Here is a 22,183-nt window from a genome sequence, read left to right on the forward strand (position 1 = left end):
TTTTTTTTTATTCATAAATCTCAGATTTTTCGATATATATCACTTATTTGTACCATATATATACACTAATATACCATATTTATACTCTAAATATGCATGTTTACTATCAACGTGAATCTCGACTATAGAGCGAAGCGAAAGGTTGCCAACTTCGTATCAAGAAATTGGGGCAATGGTCAGGAAAAATTGTTTTAAAATCTAATAAAATGTCACGATATCACAGTAGTATGGGTTCGAATCCCGGCGAGGGAAGAACCAAAAATTTGCGAAAGCAAATTTACAGATCTAACATTGTTGGGTTGATGTTTAGACGAGTTGTATATATGTCGTGTACAAGTTGCATTTTTGTACAGGTTATAACATGTACAAAAATATTGTACATGTTATAACATGTAAAACGCAAAAATACAAGTTATAACATGTACAAAAGTACCTCATACATGTTATAACCTGTACAAAATATTGCTTAAAAATAGTTCTAACTTGTACAAAATTTAAGATTAATCTTAATGAAGTAAAATACACATTTAATACTCACCAATGCATAAAGAACAACAACAATAAATAGGCCATAACGTGTCTCTTTCTGTAGAGGACAATGATCACATAGTTACAGAAATATATGTTTCGTGACTTATGTTGACAAAATGTGCTTTCATGTGATTGAATGTTTTATGCAGTCCATCATGGCTTTAATAAGTGTGATACTATTTACTAAAAGCTTGCATTTACTCAATGACATTTACATAAGATACTAGTACATGTAACTAAATTCTTCCCAAAATTTTAAGAACGATGCCTAATAATATTGGGTAATACTCCTCCCTCTCGTTTTCTATACTATTAAACGAGAAGACCTCATTTTGGGTGTCGCTTCTCTTCTTTCCACAATAAATTAATCATCATGCATCTGTGTCCTATGGGTTCAGTGCATAATCGCATTTGTCATCCATTCAAATGATTTTTCAGATTGAGTTATTTTGGGTGAAAAACGAGAAAAAAGACGTCCGGATATGTTTCCGTCATTTGGCGAAATTTTAAGTCAGATTAGACTTCCGGTTTGCGTTTTTAATGTATACTTTGAACATACATTAATACTACGAATACAGTGTATTGTCTGTCTTATATCCGTCATTGGACGAAATTTAAGTCAGATTATACCTCCGGTTTGCGTTTTTCTTTTTACTTTGAAACAAATACATATACTACGAATAAAGTGTATTTTCTGTCTGATATCATTTTCAAGTTTACTATCTTATCAGTCACAGGGTTTATTTAATAGGGAGGGTCTGAATAATATATCAATGACCGCTGTGGATCAATTATTAAACTGAGAATTGACTGTAAAAAGAAAATACACTTTCAGGACGTCTGGAGCGGGTGTTTTTAAGATCGAAATTTCAGGATTGACCATTTCGGGATCCGGGATCTCTTTTTCGAATTTCGGGATGTCGAGATATTTAATTTGTATAATAATTTCAGAACCTCGGGATTTCATGTTTTTAAGCCCGGGATATTGGGATAAGGGCCTCTCCGAAGTGGCAGATCCAGAAATGTTCATACGCAGGGGCCCGTTGACTGCCTAAGAAGGGGTCCGCTCTGGTCATGCTTGAGTGATACCCTATATAAGCAACCAATTATTTTTCAGAAAGGGGGGGGGGCTCCCTAAATCCGCCTCTGCCCCGATCCCCCCTTAAAGAATTGTCATAATATACAGATAAGCGCTAAAATTATCCATGTGTCATTAAAATTAATAGAGAACAAAAAAAAATGTGGAAAAAGGAGGAGCCGGGCTAGAAAAACAATTATCCTGTCCCAAATTACCTATCACTTTTGATACCTTTCCTGAAATTCTCAAGTCGCTAAATGTTTTACAAAAAAAAGAAGATGTGGTATTATGAATGCCAATGAGACAGCTCTCCACAAGAGACCAAAATGACACAAATTAACATTTAAAGGTCACCTTACGGCCTTCAACAATAAGCAAAAGCCGATACTGCATAGTCTGATATAACAGGCCCCGAAATGACAATGTAAAACAATTCAAATGAGAAAATTAACAGCCTTATTTATGTACAAAAAATGAACGAAAAACAAATATCACTGAACCACTGAATTACAGGCTCCTGACTGGAATGTTCATAATACATGTACACTAAATGTATGTTAATAATGACATTAATAGAAAACCAAAAAATAGGAATTTTTGAAATAAAGGAGGAGGGTTAATAAACAAACATTTTCCTGTCCCCAAGTACCTATGACTTTTGATACTTTTCCTGAAATTCTGAAGTCATTATAAATATTTTACAAAATTCTGCCTACAACACTTTACATCCTCTCAAATACGCTCTGAATGCCCGCGATTTCGCGGGTGTGTTCTAGTATAGCATGAAAATAAAATTGAGAATGGAAATGGGGAATGTGTCAAAGAGACAACAACCCGACCAAAATAAAAAAACACAACAGCAGAAGGTCACCAACAGGTCTTCAATGTAGCGAGAAATTCCCGCACCCGGAGGCGTCCTTCAGCTTGCCCCTAAACAAATATATACTAGTTCAGTGATAATGAACACCATACTAATTTCCAAATTGTACACAAGAAACTAAAATTTAAATAATACAAGACTAACAAAGGCCAGAGGCTCCTGACTTGGGACAGGCGCAAAAATGCGGCGGGGTTAAACATGTTTGTGAGATCTCAACCCTCCCCCTATACCTCTAACCAGTGTAGAAAAGTAAAAGCATAACAATACGCACATTAAAATTCAGTTCAAGAGAAGTCCGAGTCTGATGTCAGAAGATGTAACCAAAGAAAATAAACAAAATGACAATAATACATAAATAACAACAGACTACTAGCAGTTAACTGACATGCCAGCTCCAGACTTCAATTAAACTGACTGAAAGATTATGATTTCAAAGACTAAAACAATGTCTTATATGCTTACTCTGTAAAATCAAGAGAGAGCTGGAATAGTTTTCATTGCACCACGTTTCATTATAAATATCTTTGGATCTACTCTTCAACATTTTTGACCTTCAGCATGACTTATGTAAATTTATAACTCAATTTCTTTTATAAACTATAAGATTATTTCATTAGGCGAATGTCATTTTTATGTTTTAAATATATATCCTCTACTTTGAAAGTTTGTATTTGTGTCCTTTGGGTGTTGTCTGCTCCTTGAGCGGGTTGTTATCTTTTAGACAATTACCCCATTCCCATTCCCAATTTTATTTGTAGACACATCTGTCCTGGCTATCCTCTTATGTCTTTTAGTGTCCACTAGAATGAAAGTATTTTACTATTGCCTTCAAAGTGGACACTCACATTTACAATTCATCAAATAAAGATATGTCTATAGATAGTCATAAGAGAACCATAAGGCACGTCCTAAGATATACATGTATCTTATGACAAGTCTAAGGAATGCTTCGTAATACCGATCCCTGGACATTAACTGTATCAAAAAAGGACAAAACACTCTAACATGAAGGAATAATAAAAAAGTTATGAAAATATTATTGATGTCAATAACATCTGTTGCGATAATAGAAACATATCCTTATTTTTCGATTTTGTACAAGTTAAAACCATTTTTAAGCAATATTTTGTACAGGTTATAACATGTATGAGGTACTTTTGTACATGTTATAACTTGTATGTTTGCATCATACAAGTTATAACATGTACACTATTTTTGTACATGTTATAACCTGTACAAAATCGCAACTTTTACACGACATATACATCATGTACACATCCGATGGATACATCTGTTAAAGAGTTGTCACTGACTCAGACGTACTTATATATATATATATACATACATATATGAAATTTTTATAATTTGTCCTGTTGTTCAGATCAAAAGTACCTGTTTTTGTACTATCAATCTTTTGGGAACCAGTGCGTTCTAATATGCAATTTAACGGATGTTAAATGTAACAGGACAAATCAAAATAAGGTATCGTTTTGAAATGCAATGACTGTCAATCTATTTGAACTTCAGACAAAGTAGATATTAACTGCAGAGTTTACCATAGAAAGCAATGGCTATGATTAAGTGGTTTCATGTATCAAAAGAGACAAATATTACATGCATTTCAGAACAATAACAAATTAACGTTAAACAAGGAAAAACTAATTTATACACGATACAGTCTCTGAATTGTACTTTTAACGGTCAAGTCAACAAGATAACCCGCTGTTTTAGATATGTTCCCCTTCCCGAACACAATGTTCTGAATTTAAGCCGAGTTCTTCCTATGAGATTTATTAAAGTCTTTGTCTTGCATTTGAAAAACAAATACGTCCAGAATGCATTAGATTCTGAAAGTGTTATAACTGTTTAGTAATTTAGAATGACAGACCGGTCAGCATTACCTTTATATATTTCAGTTGTACTCACTAATTTACGAACGACCTACTTTTTGAACCTGTTTTACTAATGACTATTTTTGTACGATAAGTTTGTTCTATGTCACGAGACATGTGTTTAGTTTTGTACATCTCACTAATCCACGGGGGAACGCTTACTCAGTTCAATGGCGGAAAACCTCGAAATTGGTGTATACAGACATTTATTGCTAGCAAGATTAAGGTAAAATTGAGTTGAAAATTGACATACCTGTAGAAGTTTTTTGTTTGGATCATTTACAACGCCTGCCATTGTCCTTAAATAACTGTGGCATGTTTGAAGTCCTTTGGGAATATATCTATTCTGATTTTCAAATGATTAATTAAGCATGAGCGCCATTCCATTGACCATGTGTTTATCAATATGACAGTGCATGAACCACACTCCTGGGTTCGTAGCATCTATTCTGATAATCACATAGCCCCCATATGGTATAACTATGGTGTCTTTTCGTACAGTATCTTTCAAGTTCATTAGAGAGCGTTTCGCTGCATTTAATGTCATTTGTTAATATGAACTGGCCATCATTTTTAACCTCAGAAAAACCCATCTTTAGAACTTCAAAGGTGTGACCATGCATATGTATAGGATGACAAATGGCTGCTCCTGTTCCAAGCTTTAAAAGGATCATTGTGACTTCGGATCCAGATTTTAAGTTTAATGTATGACTACATATACAGGTGTTCTCATCATCACATTTATCACAATCGGTGTTGGTTTCAGACGGCTGTGTCAGAGGTGCAACTGTTGGCCAACGAAAAATGCATCCATTTATGGATGAATGATCACCGGGAAAACCGAAGTTCAAGAAATGTAATGCCTTCTCATTTGTTTCTTTTACATATTCTACATTAAAATCATTATCATCTTTATTCCAAGTGATTTTAAATCAGTCACGGGGACGCAAATAAAATCATCCCTTTGTGGGTAACCTTGAAATGGGCAATTTTATACCAGAAACATGTTATCATTAGTGTGAAATTTCATGGCTGAAGAATCTCCCTTCTGAACATTTAGAAATCCAAGTCCAATAGTACAATTGATCATTCAAATCTAGTAATGTCTCTGCATCATACTGGTGGTTCCATTCTTGAATCTGAAGTATATGCTGATTCATAAATGGTACTCGGAGGTGGTGCTTTTTGCGGAGTACAATTAAGCACCAAATAAACTCATGTTTCTTTGGTTGTCTACATGAGAGTGGTACCAGTAAGACCCTCCAAATTTAGGATGGAATGTGTAATTAAAGGATTGACCTGGCATAATTGGGCATTGTGAAACAAACGCAACGCCATCCATGGCTGGATGTTCAAGCTGATCTATGCCGTGCCAATGAATAGTAACAGCCTCATTGATCAGAAGGTTATTAACGATTATAGTAATAGTTAGATTTTCATAAATGAAAATAGATGGCCCTGGCATGGTTCCATTGGCGGTGATAAGATTTCTAGTCAAGTTCCATCCATCAGCAGAAATAATATCATCTATTGGAATTGTAATGAATGGGGTGTTCACTAAAGATTCTGACTTGGGCAATTTGTATAATTCCCGAGACTTTGCATACACCTAGCCCACTGTATTTCCATTCATTGTAAGAGCATTCTTGATGTTAATAGATGTAAAACAGTGGTAAACGGTCTTGTCACAATGAAATCCAATAGTGGATCCAAGAATTCCATAAAAGACAAAAAGAAAGGCATTCGACATCTGCAAGTATAGAAAATAATTAATAACGAAACGAATTTCTCTCTATATTATACTGTTATGTTTTCTGACCTGAAATAAATAAAATTTTGCGTTTATTCTTTACATGTGACTTGTAATATCCTTTACGACCTTTTTTGGTCGTATTGATGGATAGCATACGACAAGTGAAAAACAAGCATACTTTAAAAGCGCCTGCTATCTCTCAAGATTGTTTTTAAATTTTGTAAAGACTTGTTTTTTCAATAAATCGTTGTCAAATCCTTTCCCAGCAACCCAACTCCATAGATCACAAGGTGTTTCGAACATCTATTTAGACCAATTAGAATTAACTAATTAACCATGGCCATGTCTATGGTTAATTAGTCCACGTCTGGAGCCCAAGCCATTGCATAGTAACACTTATTATAAAAATACTGTTATTTTTCACTTAATGTGTCTGATCATGATTTAAAGTATGAAGTATTGTCATCATTTTGACGCAGTGGATGCAGAAGACCGAATGGCTAATAAGGGAATGGGGTTAATACATGATCCAAGTTAAATAGAAAACGTTTTGCGATTATCATGAATATTTGACTAGCAACAAACAATGAAAAAGAAACTCTAGGAGAAAGTTTATACAGTTGTACGTATATATGATAAAACATTTCCAAGTGAGAATTGTAGCCTTACGCCACCCTATTTTTTTCTTAAGTATTGGCATTCGTTGTCCATTTTAACCTGTTTAAAAGATTCTCCTCGAAAAGAAACTTTGCCAATTGTAGCAAAAACATAAATGCAGAATAAATCAATAAACAAGTCAAATAAAGAAATATCAAAGAAAATATATACTTGAGATCTTAGATATCTTATGTAAAAATTTCACTAGTATAGTACGCCAATTTTTATCGAAAACGGTCATTTTAACACATATTAAAACACAGAATGACAAACCTTTATGTCATTTTCAATTTTCAGACTTATCCACTGCGGTACCTTTAGTACTGTCCAAACAAGTCGCATACAGCGAATTAAGATCTGTCAAGTCTATGTTCAGTAACTGCTGGTTACCTGTTAATAACAACATCATACTGAATTGGCTAAAAAGCTACTGAAAATTACTGACCTTACTGCAATAGAATACTACTGAATTTACCGCGGTGGAACAATCTAAAAAGCTACTGAAAATTACTGACCTTACTGCAATCGAATACTACTGAATTTACCGCGGTGGATCAATCTAAAAAGCTACTGAAATTACTGACCTTACTGCAATCGAATACTACTGAATTTACCGCGGTGGATCAATCTAAAAAGCTACTGAAAATTACTGATCTTACTGCAATCGAATACTACTGAATTTACCACGGTTGATCAATCTAAAAAGCTACTGAAAATAACTGACCTTACTGCAAACGAATACTACTGAATTTACCACGGTTGATCAATCTAACAAGCTACTGAAAATTGCTGACCTTACTGCAATCGAATACTACTGAATTTACCGCGGTTGATCAATCTAAAAAGCTACTGAAAATCATTGACCTTACTGCAATCGAATACTACTGAATTTATCGCGGTGGATCAATCTAACAAGCTACTGAAAATGACTGACCTTACTGCAATCGAATACTACTGAATTAACCGCGGTGGATCAATCTAAAAAGCTGCTGAAATCACTGATCTGACTGCAAACGAATATTACTGAATTTACCGCGGTAGATCAATCTAAAAAGCTACTGAAAATTACTGACCTTACTGCAATCGAATACTACTGAATTTACCGCGGTGGATCAATCTAAAAAGCTACTGAAAATCACCGACCTGACTGCAAACGAATATTACTGAATTTACCGCGTTGGATCAATCGAAAAATTTACAGAAAAAACTGAACATGACTTTTCAGATGATGTTATGATCAAAATGACCGTTTAACACTAAAATAACAAGTCTTTTAGTTGATAGCCCAACTGATATCAGTATTTTTTTAACCAACAATTTGCCCTGTACGTCTTGAATGTGACATGCATTGCATAAAACAGATGTTATACATCACAAAAGTTAAAACTAGAATGAATGAATGAATGATAGGAAATAAGGCGCATGATACGCCCATCGCCCTTTTACATCGTCTTTATGCTTTAAATGAATTTATATGATCAACTAGATATACTGAGATTTTTAACTATTTTCAACAAATAAAGTTCTATAACTCCACAATGTCATATCAGAAATTTATATAAACAATAGTTTATAATTTATGTAAACAAGTCACCAAAGTTTCATGAAAACTGTTCAAAACGTCTATTGTCCGAAACTTGTCAGTCAATAGATATAAACAATTAACCAAAGCGTCATGGAAATTGGTAAAAACCTTTTGAGTTACATCCCAGCTCCTTTGTTCTAACTGGGGTGATCTGAGCCGGATCACCCCTACAAGATCACCTCAGTTTGAGTTTCTTTGTTATGCCTGCTTTTTTTAATAACATTTTGGCGGGAATGTCAAATTCACTATACAACTTATAATTAATTATACGGAAAAGACTATCTATCAAAATTCACGTAGAAAAAATCCAGTACATATGCTGGGATTCGAACCTAAGACCTTTAGCATAAAAGCCACGACATAAACCTTTTTCGTTAATAAGTGAGTTGTCAGACTGATTGTTCAATTTGATTTTACACTTTTTCAAAAGTGGGGCGAATCGGTAAACAAGAATGGGGCGATTTTTTTTTTATGAAGGGGCGATATAGTGTGGGCCGATTGACAAGTGGGGCGAGTTGGCATTGTTTGATATTTACTCATCGTGTTCGGGGTCATAAAGGGTATACATCATATAGTAATATATAAAGTATATTATAATGGTTGTGTGGCGTTCTAAACTAGATTTTATGAATGTAAACGTTTTTTTGTCTTATCTAAAACAGCTGGGATGTAAAATAGTTATCCCACTCGGACTTGGTGTTGTCAGTGTAAGATCATCCTCTGGCCTCCGGCCATCGGGGTGATCTTACACTGACACACCGCGTCCTTGTGGGATAACTATTAATTACCGTCTGAAGTGTTGACGACGGCATGTCTTAAACAGATATACCCCAAAAATCAGTGTTTTATTTAAACGTTTTAAAGTTGGCGAAAATAACATACTTGTATATCCGAATGTACAAATGTATCCCTTTTAATAATATATTTAATTGAAATGTACAGAATGCTATATTTCAAAGTTTATTTTACCGTTAATAATAAACTAGTAAATACACTCATCACAGATACCAGGATAAGAATTTTGCACTCAAGACGTGCGGTTCGTCTACAAAATACTTTTAAGTGACGATGATTTAAAAGGCAAATTAAGTACGAAGTTGGGAGCATGACGGATCCAAAATTCCAAAAAGGTTTTGCCAAATTCGGCTAAGGTCATCTAATCCTGTGGTAGAAAATCCTTAGTATTTTGAAAAAGTCATAGATTTGTAAGCAGCTTATTGGAAAAATATTTCATAAAAATGTAAAAAAATGTCAATTTACGTTAATATCCGTTTAAAGTAAGTCATTTAAAGCTGTTGTATTTGTTAATTCCGTTAATAAACTCATCAAAGATACAATTATTGAAATTTTGTACGCCAGACGAGCGTGTCGTCTACAAAGGACTCATCAGTGACACTCGAATAAAAAAGTTAAAACAGCCAATAAAGTACGAAGATGAAGAGCATTTAGGACCCAAAATTCCAAAAGGTTTTGACAAAAACAGCTAATAACATTAACGGTACTAATTTGAAAGTTTATTACTTGTTAATGTGGTTAAGAACATTTGTTTGTGGTTATGGACTTGTTAAGGTGGTTATGGACATGTTAATGTGGTAATGCTCATTTTAATGTTGTTATGGACATGTTAATGTGGTTATGAACGTGTTATTGTTGTTATGGACACGTAAGAGTGGTTATGAACATGTTAATGTGGTTATGGACATGTGTATGTGATTATGGACTTGTTAATGTGGTTTTGGATATGTTAATGTGGTTATCGACATGTTAATATGATTATAAATATGCTATGTAGTAACATATATTTCAATGTGGTTTTAAACAGGTTAATCTGATTTTAGACGTGTAAATATGGTTCTGGACATGTGTTAATGTGGTTATAGACATGTTGATGTATTTATGAACATGTAAATATGGTTATAACCATTTCCTTTTTAATCTAAGACTATAACGTCAAGTTGGGTTTATTAACCTTCTACTGCATACATTTAATTAGCAGAGGACACTATAATTATGAAAAGAAAATACCAGTCTATACTGTTACTTCCACATTCTGTATGTTAAGAAGAAAAGGAGTAATCATCATTTCTAAAATCTTGGGCAGTACGCTTGCAGTAAATTGAGCAGTTTCAATTCGAATATAGATATAACAAGATGTGATATGAGTGCCAGTAAAACAACACTCCATCCAAGTCAAAATTTGTAAAAGTAAACCGTTATTGGTCAAAGTACGGTCTTCAACACGGAGCCTTGTCTCACACCGGACAGCAAGCTATAAAGGGCCTACAAAAATTAATACTGTAAAATCGTTTTTATTCGTGGTATACCAATTTTCGTGGTTTTCAAACCACGAATTTAAGAATGCAACGAAGAATTATACCGACAAATGTGAAAGTAATCGGATGTTAACTTCCGGTTATCTTTTGCAATACTAGTGTAGTGTTGATTCGGGACAAACATGGTTACAAAACACGTATTTTGAATAAATTAGAAAAGTATTTTGATTCCTTTATTCATATACTAGTATTGTACTTTCATTTAAATATTTTAACAAACATTACATACGTACGCTACCGGGAGCGGGAATTTCTCGTTACATTGAAGACCTGTTGGTGACCTTCTGCTGTTGTTTTTTCTATGGTCGGGTTGTTGGCTCTTTGATACATTCCGTATTTCCCTTCTCAATTTTATATATAATAAATAAAATACACATAACAACACTTTTGCACACATACTTTTAACAATCTTTAACAAGACTTTAGTTCACATACACACAATGTCACTCAGTACGAATCAAAGCACTAGATACATGTAGTATGTTATAATGTCAAGTTTACAATAAACCAGCTTTACGGAAGCCAGACTTGATTAGGTCAGTACAGGTGGAAATGATCTGATGTGTTGAAACTACCCACTGGGCATGAATGGGTTTCATGACGGACGTCTTCAAATCTACGATGACCTTTGGTGCACGTTCACCGGTGATGTCTTCTTGGTGGTTTAGCTGTTGCAGTACTTGTGCTGAGTACCAGTCATGGAAATAAGATTTTATTGTTCTCTATATTCACGGTTTACAGATAAGTCTAACAGCTGTAGTTTGTCAGTACAGGCTGCAAGCACAAACAAGGGAATAATGTCATTTTTCTTTAAGTGGCTTAGTAGCTTTTCTCCTGTGTGGGCTCTGTAAACATCAAAGATAGCTACGGCTTTCTGACTTTTCTGAGAAAGAGAAAGATCTTCAATAATACCCTCTACGTAAGGCAAGATGACTTTTTCTACAAAACGGATCATTGTGTCTTCGTTGCTCCAATGTGTCTCGGTACTTGTAACATCCCAGTTGTCTGGAAAATCGACACATTTAGGTAAGCTACGGTCTGTTTTACCCTGGTAGATTAGCTGAGATGGCAATAAGGACCCATTCATAGATGTTGCAAGAAGAAGTGTCATTTGACGTTTGTCATCACTACCGGTGATTGGTACCTGTTGGGGGCCCTGTTGCTCCATTGTCCAGTCGCCGCCTGGTATCAGCTGACACCCGGTCTGGGTCCAGTTAATAACCAGAGAGTCAGGAATTGCTTAATGACTGTGCTGACTTTTTTTACGTACTCCTTTTTAATGTCGTCGAAATCAGCTAGTAGATGTTTTACACTCTTGGTTCCCTTACGTTTAACGAAGCCCATGCGGCGGAGAACGGAATTAGCGTAGGTCTTTGTGATGTTGATATGCCCGCCATACTTTTGCAGCTTGTGTCTAGAGAACTTTGTCACAACGGCCTCAGCTGCTGCCATACGGATGCGTGAGTTGATGATTCCGTTGTTCTTACGAACGTTAAGGATCCGTTATAGAACGTCGTTATCTAGGTGACCAAGTAGGAGAGGATTTCCACGTGGCGATCTTGGTAAAACTTCTATGTCTCCACCTCCTTAAATAAATAATAAAAACTTTAAAATATCAATCATAATTTACGTTTTTAAATTGATAAAAAATATGCATTAGAAAATAACGGTAAACGAGTTGTTATTACCGTGTCAACATCCAGATTTATTGCTGATTAAAAGGATTAAGGACGGGATATTGCCCTTAGGTGATATTTTTGTGACAGGAACAAGAAAATTCACACCTTTGACTTTACAAATATGTAAACAATCGTTTAATAAGGTAATACAGGTAGAAAATGTGTTTTTTTTTACATAAAATTTTGATAAATTGCAGATGTAGGTTTGCTTATTCTTTACAAAAACGACACAACTTTCAATCAATATTCTGATAAAATGCCGTTTAAGCATTGTGTTTTTTTATTCTGGACAGAAACAACATTTTATCAAAATAAAATTTACTGTGCAAATTGGATTAAGAAGGAGCAGGGAGGACAACAATTACAATTGAAATAATATTCCGTGAAATTGTCATTTAAGCGTATAATTTATTTTTCTGGACAAAAAGGACATTTTTTTTCGAAATAAAATTTTACTCAAAAAATTGGATAAAGGAAGAGCTCGGGGGTAACATTGCTTTCAAATAATATTCTGATAAAATGCCGTTAAAGCATTGTGTTTCTTTATTCTGGACAGAAACAACATTTTATCAAAATAAAATCTTACTGTACAAATTGGATTAAGAAGGAGTTGGGAGGACACAAATTGCATTTCAAATAATAATCCGTAAAAATTGTCGTTAAAGCGTGTACTTTAGTTTGTTCTGGACAAAAACGACATTTTTTACTAAATGAAAATTTACTGGCACTTGAACCATACGCAATTTACTGTTACACAATTTAATTATAATCCCTTTATACATGATCAGTACATTATACATACATTTGCAAATAAAAATTATAATTAAAAATTCGATCATCGACATTTTAAGTGCAATAACCAATGCCAATATGAAACTAAAAAAAAAGAATAAATTATCTTTTTCATTTAAAAAAAACAAAGTACTAGTACTATTAAGATATAATATTTTTTTCAAAGTAGAACGTTGAAGAAATTTTCAATAAACATAATTATATTTATCATTGAATCTAAACATTGAATAAAAAAGGAAATATTTTTCATTGAAACCAGATAAAAAAATCCGATAATTACCTTGTTTTTTTAATTTAAGGTAGGTGTCTCTCATGCTACGAACAGACGTCTCGCTAACTTTCTTGCTGAGGTCACTGGAAAACTTGCATGCAGCTCTAGCAACGCCATTCTCGACTGAGTATCTGGCAATTTTAGCACGTGTTTCGTCATCATAATAGTTGTAGTCTCCCCGTTTGCGTTTTCTGGTTGGAGTAGTTGTAAGGCTAGTAGCAGAATTCATCGTGTCAATACCGTCGTTGGCTGCTTGGGTTACAAGAACATCACGTTGTGTACTGCATTGAGATGGATCGGGCAAGCCTGATGTGGCAGGAGCTTTCACCTTAATACTACCGGACTTTAACCACTGTTGAAGCGACATTGTTTGTCTTGAAGGAATCATATTCCCCAGAGTATATATAATAAAATCGTGAGATGAGTAAATTTTATCATTGTTTTATGGCTTGAGTTCCAGCTTGGATGGCAAACTTCGTTAGCTTGTTCCTTACTTTTGATCATTTTCTAATTACTTCTTAGTATGTCTTGATTAGGAAAAATAACTTTCAATTAGTTGTACATCAAAAGGCCTTGTATACCTTATAAATTTCTAACGACAAATTATAAATTGTAAACCAAACAAATCATTAGTTGCCTTTGTCCACGCTTGTAAATGAGCACTTTAACATAGAACGATTAAGAGAGGATTTTGACAATTCAAAACATTTTCAATGAATTACTATCTTTTGTTTTACTATTCTTCATACAGAGTTCCACGAATTTACGTATCTGAAACATTTTTTAAATTTTCGAAACAGCGAACCACGAATTTACGTATCCCACGAAATTCCTTTTTTGCTCTATCTACGAAAATTGATACCAATGAAACTAAATGAATCCACAGTAGTGTAAAACCATTCAAGCGGGAAAACTCGAGAACCAGAAACATTAATGAACCACATCAACTTAGAAAACCACTGATATAGAATGACTTGTGGGATATATATACATCAATGCGACATTAACACAAAGATAAAAATAACCAAAATGTTGATTAATATTACAGATTCGTTAAAACTAAATGTTGTAAATGCAATAACAAAACAACATAATCACATAGCTATATATAGGTCAAGCATTTGTTTTTATAATAAAACTTACAAGTATATTTTTATTACGTATTTAAATTGACTAAGTGAAAAATATTTGGTATGTAAATTTTCGACCACGTGAGCTACACTGTAACGGATACCCTTGAGGCACTATGTATATTTGACGCAATGGGTTTTTTACTTTTTATTTTTGGTCATTACAATTAATCTTAAACGAACTTATTCAAATACAGGAGAAACTACTAAGGTGTATAAACATATTATGGTGTGTTAAGTCTATTCTAATAGAATTTGTAATTAGATAATGGGCGAACAACATGGAAGCATATATGAAATACCGATGAATAACGAGGATTCACAAACACATGCATATAGTACCCTGACTACAGAATGGACTAATAAAACTGCTGACAATTTTAGAGCAAGTAGAAACAGAGATAAGATATTATTGCTCCTGATAGTTCTGCAGTTTATTTGTTTATCAGTGGCAGTTGCATCCATTGTTCATTTCTATGGTAAGACATTTCAATATTGCTCTTAGAGGATAAATTGAATTTCCAAACATTAAAAGAGGGACGAAAGATACCAAAGGGACAGTCAAACTCGTAAATCTAAAACAAACTGACAACGCCATGGCTAAAAATGAAAAAGACAAACAAAAAAACAATAGTACACATGACACAACATAGAAAGCTAAAGAATAAACAACACGAACCCCACCAAAAACTAGGGTTGATCTCAGGTGCTCCGGAAGGGTAAGCAGATCCTGCTCCACATGCGGCACCCGTCGTGTTGCTTATGTGATTACAAATCCGGTAATCACCATTTAATACCATCGGATCTTAAAATACAATGTATGTTTTTATATAAGCAAACGATAACCTTTACATCAAAGTCCCAGTTTACCTTAAAGGTGACGGCTAGTTTTTCTTTTAATCTTGGTATGTTCAATTTCATAGCTGCATTACAAAATGAGAAATATTTGAAACAAAAAAAAAATAATTGATTATTTTCTAGCTGTAAAAAAGATTAAATATTTTAAGAACATTCGCATTCTAATTAAATGTATTGATTTTAGAACCACATGGATCAAAATATGAAAAGGGAAGTCCTGGAGATTTAGGAGGTATACTATTGATTATTTATGGGTACATTCATTTTCGTACCACAAAACAAGTGACTTGTCTGGCTACGGTGTTAGCTCACCAGAAACTGTTTTTTTTATGTTTAAATCAAAGTATATTACATTCGATAGTTTAGATTCTACAAATGTCAAGTCGTTATAATTGATAATTATAATTTGGTACACCCAGGAACATGTATATTGTTAGGTATTTCGTCTACATAAAGACTCATAAGTGGCGCTCAATTCAGAACAGTTCAGATTGATATATTCCGTGCATTTTTTCAATAGATTCAAAGAAAGGGTATATATATATTTTAAATATAATTATATACAGCAAAAAAAGGACATACCTAAGTTAAAATTACTGTTGAAGGCTGCAATTTGACTTGTAACGGTTTATTTTTTATAAATTCTGTTAGATGGAAAGTTTTCTCATCGACACGGATATAGCACACCTGTTTATATATATTTTAAAACATATACAAGGTACAATTTGCAGTTGTCACTACACGTAGACAGACATATTTATATATTAATTTTCCGTGATTGTATGCTTCTAAAAATAGATTAGCATCCTGTAATCGTACTGAAGAGATAAATAGATTATCATTTCTTTCACTTAAAATAATACCTCGTTTATTGTATCCGATATCCGTGATTAATATCTACGAGAAGGTAAAACCTCCCGAAACGAAAGCTTATTTAATAAACTATAGTTAGAGGAGGGGGTAAGGTCTCTGCTCGAAGCTAGGCGGTGTTGTAGAAGTTAGAAATGAAAAATCAGGTTCCAGCCCTGTTCGAAGAGGATACTAATCAAATCTTCTCTTACATCGTTATGTTGATTTTTCTTAGGCACTTTATACATAATCCAACTCCAGTGGTATTTCTTTATCATAAGAAATCCGATGGACAAGGTATAAGTTGCAGTTGTCCCTACACAAAATCAGACATATACATACATTGTATGCTTCTAAAAATAGATTAGCATCCTAATAAATAAAGGCAACAGTAGTATACCGCTGTTCAAAACTATTTAAATATAAGAGGAGAACAACGACACAACATTAAAATGTAACACACACAGAAAGGGACTAAGCATAAGACAAAATCCTATGATTATAATGAAGAGATGCGTAGATGATCATTTATGTACACTGAAAATAATACTTCGTGTATTGTAGCAGATATCCTTGTTTAATTCCAACGAGAAATACCTCCCGAAACAAAAGCTTATTTTCTTAAGCTATATTTAGAAGAGGGGATAAGGTCTTTGTGAAATGCTAGGCGGTGTTGTCGTAGAAGTTAGGCATAAAAAGTACAGGTTCCAGCCCCGCTCGGGGAGGAAGTTAAGAATCAGATCCTCTCTTATAACAGCGTTAGGTTGATTTTCTAGGCACTTTATATGTATGTGTTAATTCATACAATTATAAACAAGTGTCAATACTTAATATGGATGTACATAAAAATTGAAAATGTTCTTTCTAACGGGAACCATTTATGTTACATGCTTAGAACTATTAATGCTATATTTATAATATATTATGTCCTTTGCATGTAACTTGTATTGATAAATATTACATGCATGACAAGTACTAGCACAATTCATGTTAATGTGGTTATTAACAATAAATGAATGAATCTTTATTGCATTAGCAACAACATTACTTTAGCATAATACAAGGTATATACATATATGACAAATATGACAGAATACAGAGAACAATTAAATAAATTAAATAATGCAGAGATAACTTATAACAATATGAATAATATGAATATTGTTTTAACTGATAATTTGCAATCTTAGTTTCCATGCAGCTTTAAGATAATTACATATATTTTTAGTTGAGCTTTTTGACCCAGCTTGTAACAGAAAAATTAGCTTTCGTGTATTTGGCCATGAACAATAATACTTTGGCCAAAAAATACATCTAAGTCATGTAAGTGTTATATATGCAGGACAAATCAACACAGCATGATATTCATCTTCAATATTATTCATTTTACAACATCTACATATGATTGTCTCTAGGAATATTTTCATAGCGACCTGTTTCTAAATATAATTTCAAGCTTCAAAGACGCAGTTTTGTATGTATATTGGTATTAAAATCATATTGTAAATAATTCTCCGTACAAAATTGATTTTTCATTCTAATTTGAAACATTTATAGATAGACAGTTTTTCACAAGCATTAATATTAGCATACCAGCTTTGAAAATATTGATCGTTGATACGTGATTTAATAAGGTCAAATAACTTATTTATGTAATCCTGGTTAATCCCTATATAATTCAAATCTAAACTTAATAAAAAGACTCTTACATTGGATGCACAATTTGTTTTGCCATTTGAAGAATCAATACATAAAACTCTATACACATCATACACAATATTTCGTTGGTCCTTAATTAAATGCAACCAATATTTAACAATTTAATACATCGGAAAGTGTCCGAGTTCACCACATAAAAACAAAATTGGTACAGTTTTACCCAAGTTGAGTATATAACTACAAAAAACGACTATGAACATATTCTACTTCGTTGGTCCGATGAAATCCCCACACCTCGGACGCATAGTTCAGGATGGATCAAACCATACTATTGAATTAAAAACACTGTTGACTTGGACCAATGAATGCTCTTTTCATCGAGTTGATTAAAAATGATAGAGCTCTTGCTCCTTGTTGTGCCAATCTTTTTTGAGTTTGAACAAATTTACAATTGAAATGTAGCAGCATACCAAGGTATATATATGATTTGACGATTTATCAAGTTCTAGGCCTTCGAAATAAAAATGGTCAGTTACGGGCTTCCAACCATTTAGAAATACAACAAATTTTGTTTGTCCGTATTTTACACATTTTAATTAGCTGAGGAACATGCCATAAACGAGGAAAAGATAAATCTCTGCTGCTAATTTACATTCTGTATGTTAAGAAGAAAAGGAGAAATAATGTTTCTAAAATGTTTAAGAGCAATCTTGCAGTAGATTGAGAGTTTTCAATTCGAATATGTATATAACATTTGATTATGACTGACTTTTCAATTAATTCAAATTCAACATCAGAAATTTATTAATATCAGAAAAAATATTTCAGCTATTATGCAAAAAAGTGCAAGACAAGAAGGTCAGATACAACAACTGACAAAAAATATTTCGGACCTTATCAGCGCTGACAGACAATTTGATTTATTAGGTAAGTAAACAAGTTACCCAAGCAGTCTGGATCGATATTAATGCTAGCATTTAACACCATATTGCTTGTTTAAAAGTTGGGATTATGAATACCCTATGTTTAAGTTTAGGTTTAGAAAGTGGGGCAGACCTACATGTTACAATAAAAGGTTAGTGATTGTGTAAGGGTTAATGTTAGGTCAGAGTGGATCGGGATTCGGATAAATGCTAGGGGTTAAGAGTAAGGATTGGGGTAAGGTTTAGTGGTAGATTAAGTGGTTGGGGGTTAAGAGATTTTCAATATTAGGATCAGAGGCTAGGGACTGGGGTTGGATTTGTTTAAGACGTATCTCCCAAACTGACATTTGTATTCTTATATACAGGGGCCCCTTTATATCCTTCTGTTCGGTGTGAGCCAAGGTTCCATGTTGAAGACCGCACTTTGAACTTTAATTATTTCCTTTTAAAAATTGTAGCTTGGATCATGAGTTGTCTCCCTGGTACTCCTATCACATCTCCTTATATCTATCAACAAACAACGGACTGAATTAATGATTATTCTTAAAATGCAAAAATATCTTTTAAACAGTTAAGACACTTGGCTGCGATAATGGATGGGAAATGTTCATGACCAGTTGTTATTATTTTGAATTAGAATCAGTGAAGACTTGGAATGATGCTAAGGTAAGGGAGCTACCATTTGGTTTATGTGTGTGTGTCTGTGTGTGTCTGCGTTGGGGTTTAAATTGGGGGTGGGTGGTAGTTTGAACCATTTGTCTTGCTTTGTTTTGAAAAAAATTGTAATCTGTGTCCCGCATTTTTATTGTTTACTCTATTCGGTCCTGTCTTGTTTTATATATTTAACCTGACATCTTTGTACATAAATTGTCATCCTGCCATTTTCAGCAAATTGTCTCTTCCTGCCTTTTTTTTACTCAAAAATCTTTTCAAATTGCATCTTAGCATGCTCATATTAAATATGTACCGATACAGTGTGTTAAATGTCCTCCTATACACCATTATCCATGATTGTGCTCTTACTAAAGGAGGAAAATATCATAATTTCCGGTTAAGATTTGACAAATATCAATATCCCGATCTCGTTAGGTAAATATGCTACGTAATAAGTTAATTCATAGGCCTGTGTGTTAATGTTTTTAACTTTGCATGTTTCAAAGATTGACTGTCATAGCAAAAGAGGTTACCTTGTAAAAATTGACAACGCCTTAGAGAATTGGTTTTTAAAATCTTACTTGCAAACTGGTAAGTTATGATTAACAAGATAGAAGTGGTTATTTATATGAAAACATTAACAACCCGTATATGTCATTCGCTCATCTTCCCATAATGTCAATGTGAGCTTTTGTCAAGACGTGGCCTCCGACATATGTCGTTGTCATCAATGCATTTCAACTTTGAACTTGTTTGGCTTTATAAATATTTTGATATGAGCGTCACTGATGAGTCTTATGTTGACGAAACGCGCGTCTGGCGTACTAAATTATAATCCTGGTACCTTTGATAACTATTTACTAGTACCAATATCTTGCTTTTGTTTGCTATTAATATGGAAACTAAACTAAATTAAAAAAAATACAACATGGAGGCAAAAGGGATATTCAAAATAATAAATCGTAAACAAACTGACAACACCATCGCAGAAAAAGAAAAACAAGAGTATACAAAAACAAGATAGAAAAGAAATAAATTGACAACGCCATAGCGACAAAAAATAAGACAAACAACAATAAACAAAAACACAACATAGTAAACTAAAGTCTGAGCAATACACTCCCCACCATAGAATAATACGATATTGGCTACAACCCACCTGTTACTGTTTCTTTTAATAGATAACAAAAAAGATAGCGTTTGGATTGGAGCAAATGATAATGCACAGGAATCATATTTTGTCTGGGAATCCGACAATACATCTCTTACGTTTACTGACTGGAATCCTAATGATCCAAACAATGCTGCTCCAGGCGAGGATTGTGCATCCATGCGTAAAATGTGGGACTACCGATGGAATGATTTGGCATGCTCAAGGTTATTTCCATATATTTGTGAGAAACGACAGTGATCATCGCATTCGTCACAACTCGGCTTATTCCGTGTCTTCATGTTACGGATAGAAGGAGAATAGTGGATTCACCCAAAGATTGATGATCATGAGCAACGGTTACTGTGGATAATTTGTTTTTTTGGATACCAGTTTTCCTGAATGAAGGAAAACTTACATATGTTCATGGATATTTTAATTTATGGTAATACCGACGTCTGCATGCAAGCCTATGAAAAAATCGTTGAATATTCAATTTTGTAGTTAAATTGTACCTACGAAATCCACGAAAATTGGCATCCAACGAATAATATAAGTAGCGACCTCACAATTTCATATCCAGGTTTGCAACTACACGTTCATTATTTTTATATCACGTCTTCAATAACATAAATATTTAACAGTTTGTGTATTTGTTTATATTACTCTATCCTCTCAATTTGAAATGAGTATTTATGCAACGCTATGGAATACAAAGATTTGATAGTATTTTGAAAAACGTGTAGGATAAATTGATAGTCATGCAATATAAATGATAGATGTGGGGTTATTTAATAGATAAAATTGAGAATGGAAATGGGGAATGTGTCAAGAGACAGCAACCCGACCATAGAAAAAACAACAGCAGAAGGTCACCAACAGGTCTTCAATGTAGCGAGAAATTTCCGCAACCGGAGGCGTCCTTCAGCTGGCCCTAAACAAATATATACTATTTCAGTGATAATGAACACCATAATAATTTCCAAATTGTACACAAGAAACTAAAATTAAAATAATACAAGACTAACAAAGGCCAGAGGCTTCTGACTTGGGACAGGCGCAAAAATGTGGCGGGGTTAAACATGTTTATGAGATCTCAACCCTCCCCTATACCTCTTGCCAATGTAGAATGAAAATAGCATATCCATTCGGATGGCAGATAATTGGTAGGTGTATTGGCAAAAGCGCCAAGTATGTCTATCCAATCAGAAAAAGGACTTATTTACACAATGTTCTTATCTCATATTGGGTAGTACTAAAGTAAGCATATGCAGTATAATTGCCAAGAAGACATTTCTCAGAGTCCAATGTAAACGTCATAGAAGTTGACAATGATAGATCGCGGTTTCAACAATAAGCAAAAACAAACAAGCATATCAAGCTAAACAAGGTGAACAAACTGTCAAACTCATAAGACGAAAAAAAACTTAAAACGCCCTAGGTAAAACTAAATAAGGCCAGAAGACCAACAATATTACACAAAACATAGTTAAGAATATTGCAGGACTA

The 22,183-nt window shown here is 33.7% G+C and overlaps 2 protein-coding genes and 1 pseudogene across 2 annotated transcripts; 1 reads left to right on the forward strand and 2 right to left on the reverse strand.

Annotated features, from left to right (window-relative positions):
* Window positions 1–3,362: 3,362 nt before the first annotated feature.
* Window positions 3,363–6,131, reverse strand: LOC134717988 (uncharacterized; annotated as a pseudogene).
* A 6,081-nt stretch (window positions 6,132–12,212) lies between these two features.
* Window positions 12,213–13,818, reverse strand: LOC134717989 (uncharacterized). Its single transcript, XM_063580487.1, has 2 exons — window positions 13,461–13,818; window positions 12,213–12,295 (listed from the first exon to the last, which is right to left on the reverse strand). The coding sequence occupies exons 1-2, from the start codon at window positions 13,816–13,818 to the stop codon at window positions 12,213–12,215; spliced, it is 441 nt and encodes a 146-aa protein (XP_063436557.1).
* A 4,961-nt stretch (window positions 13,819–18,779) lies between these two features.
* LOC134719679 (perlucin-like protein) lies at window positions 18,780–21,383 on the forward strand. Its single transcript, XM_063582654.1, has 4 exons — window positions 18,780–18,874; window positions 19,442–19,536; window positions 20,031–20,115; window positions 20,706–21,383. Exons 1-4 carry the CDS (start codon window positions 18,781–18,783, stop codon window positions 20,933–20,935), a joined length of 504 nt encoding a protein of 167 aa, XP_063438724.1. The 5' UTR covers window position 18,780; the 3' UTR covers window positions 20,936–21,383.
* The last annotated feature ends 800 nt before the right edge of the window (window positions 21,384–22,183 follow it).

The sequence above is a fragment of the Mytilus trossulus genome, chromosome 5 (genome assembly GCF_036588685.1).
Source record: "Mytilus trossulus isolate FHL-02 chromosome 5, PNRI_Mtr1.1.1.hap1, whole genome shotgun sequence".
Classification (NCBI taxonomy): domain Eukaryota; kingdom Metazoa; phylum Mollusca; class Bivalvia; order Mytilida; family Mytilidae; genus Mytilus; species Mytilus trossulus.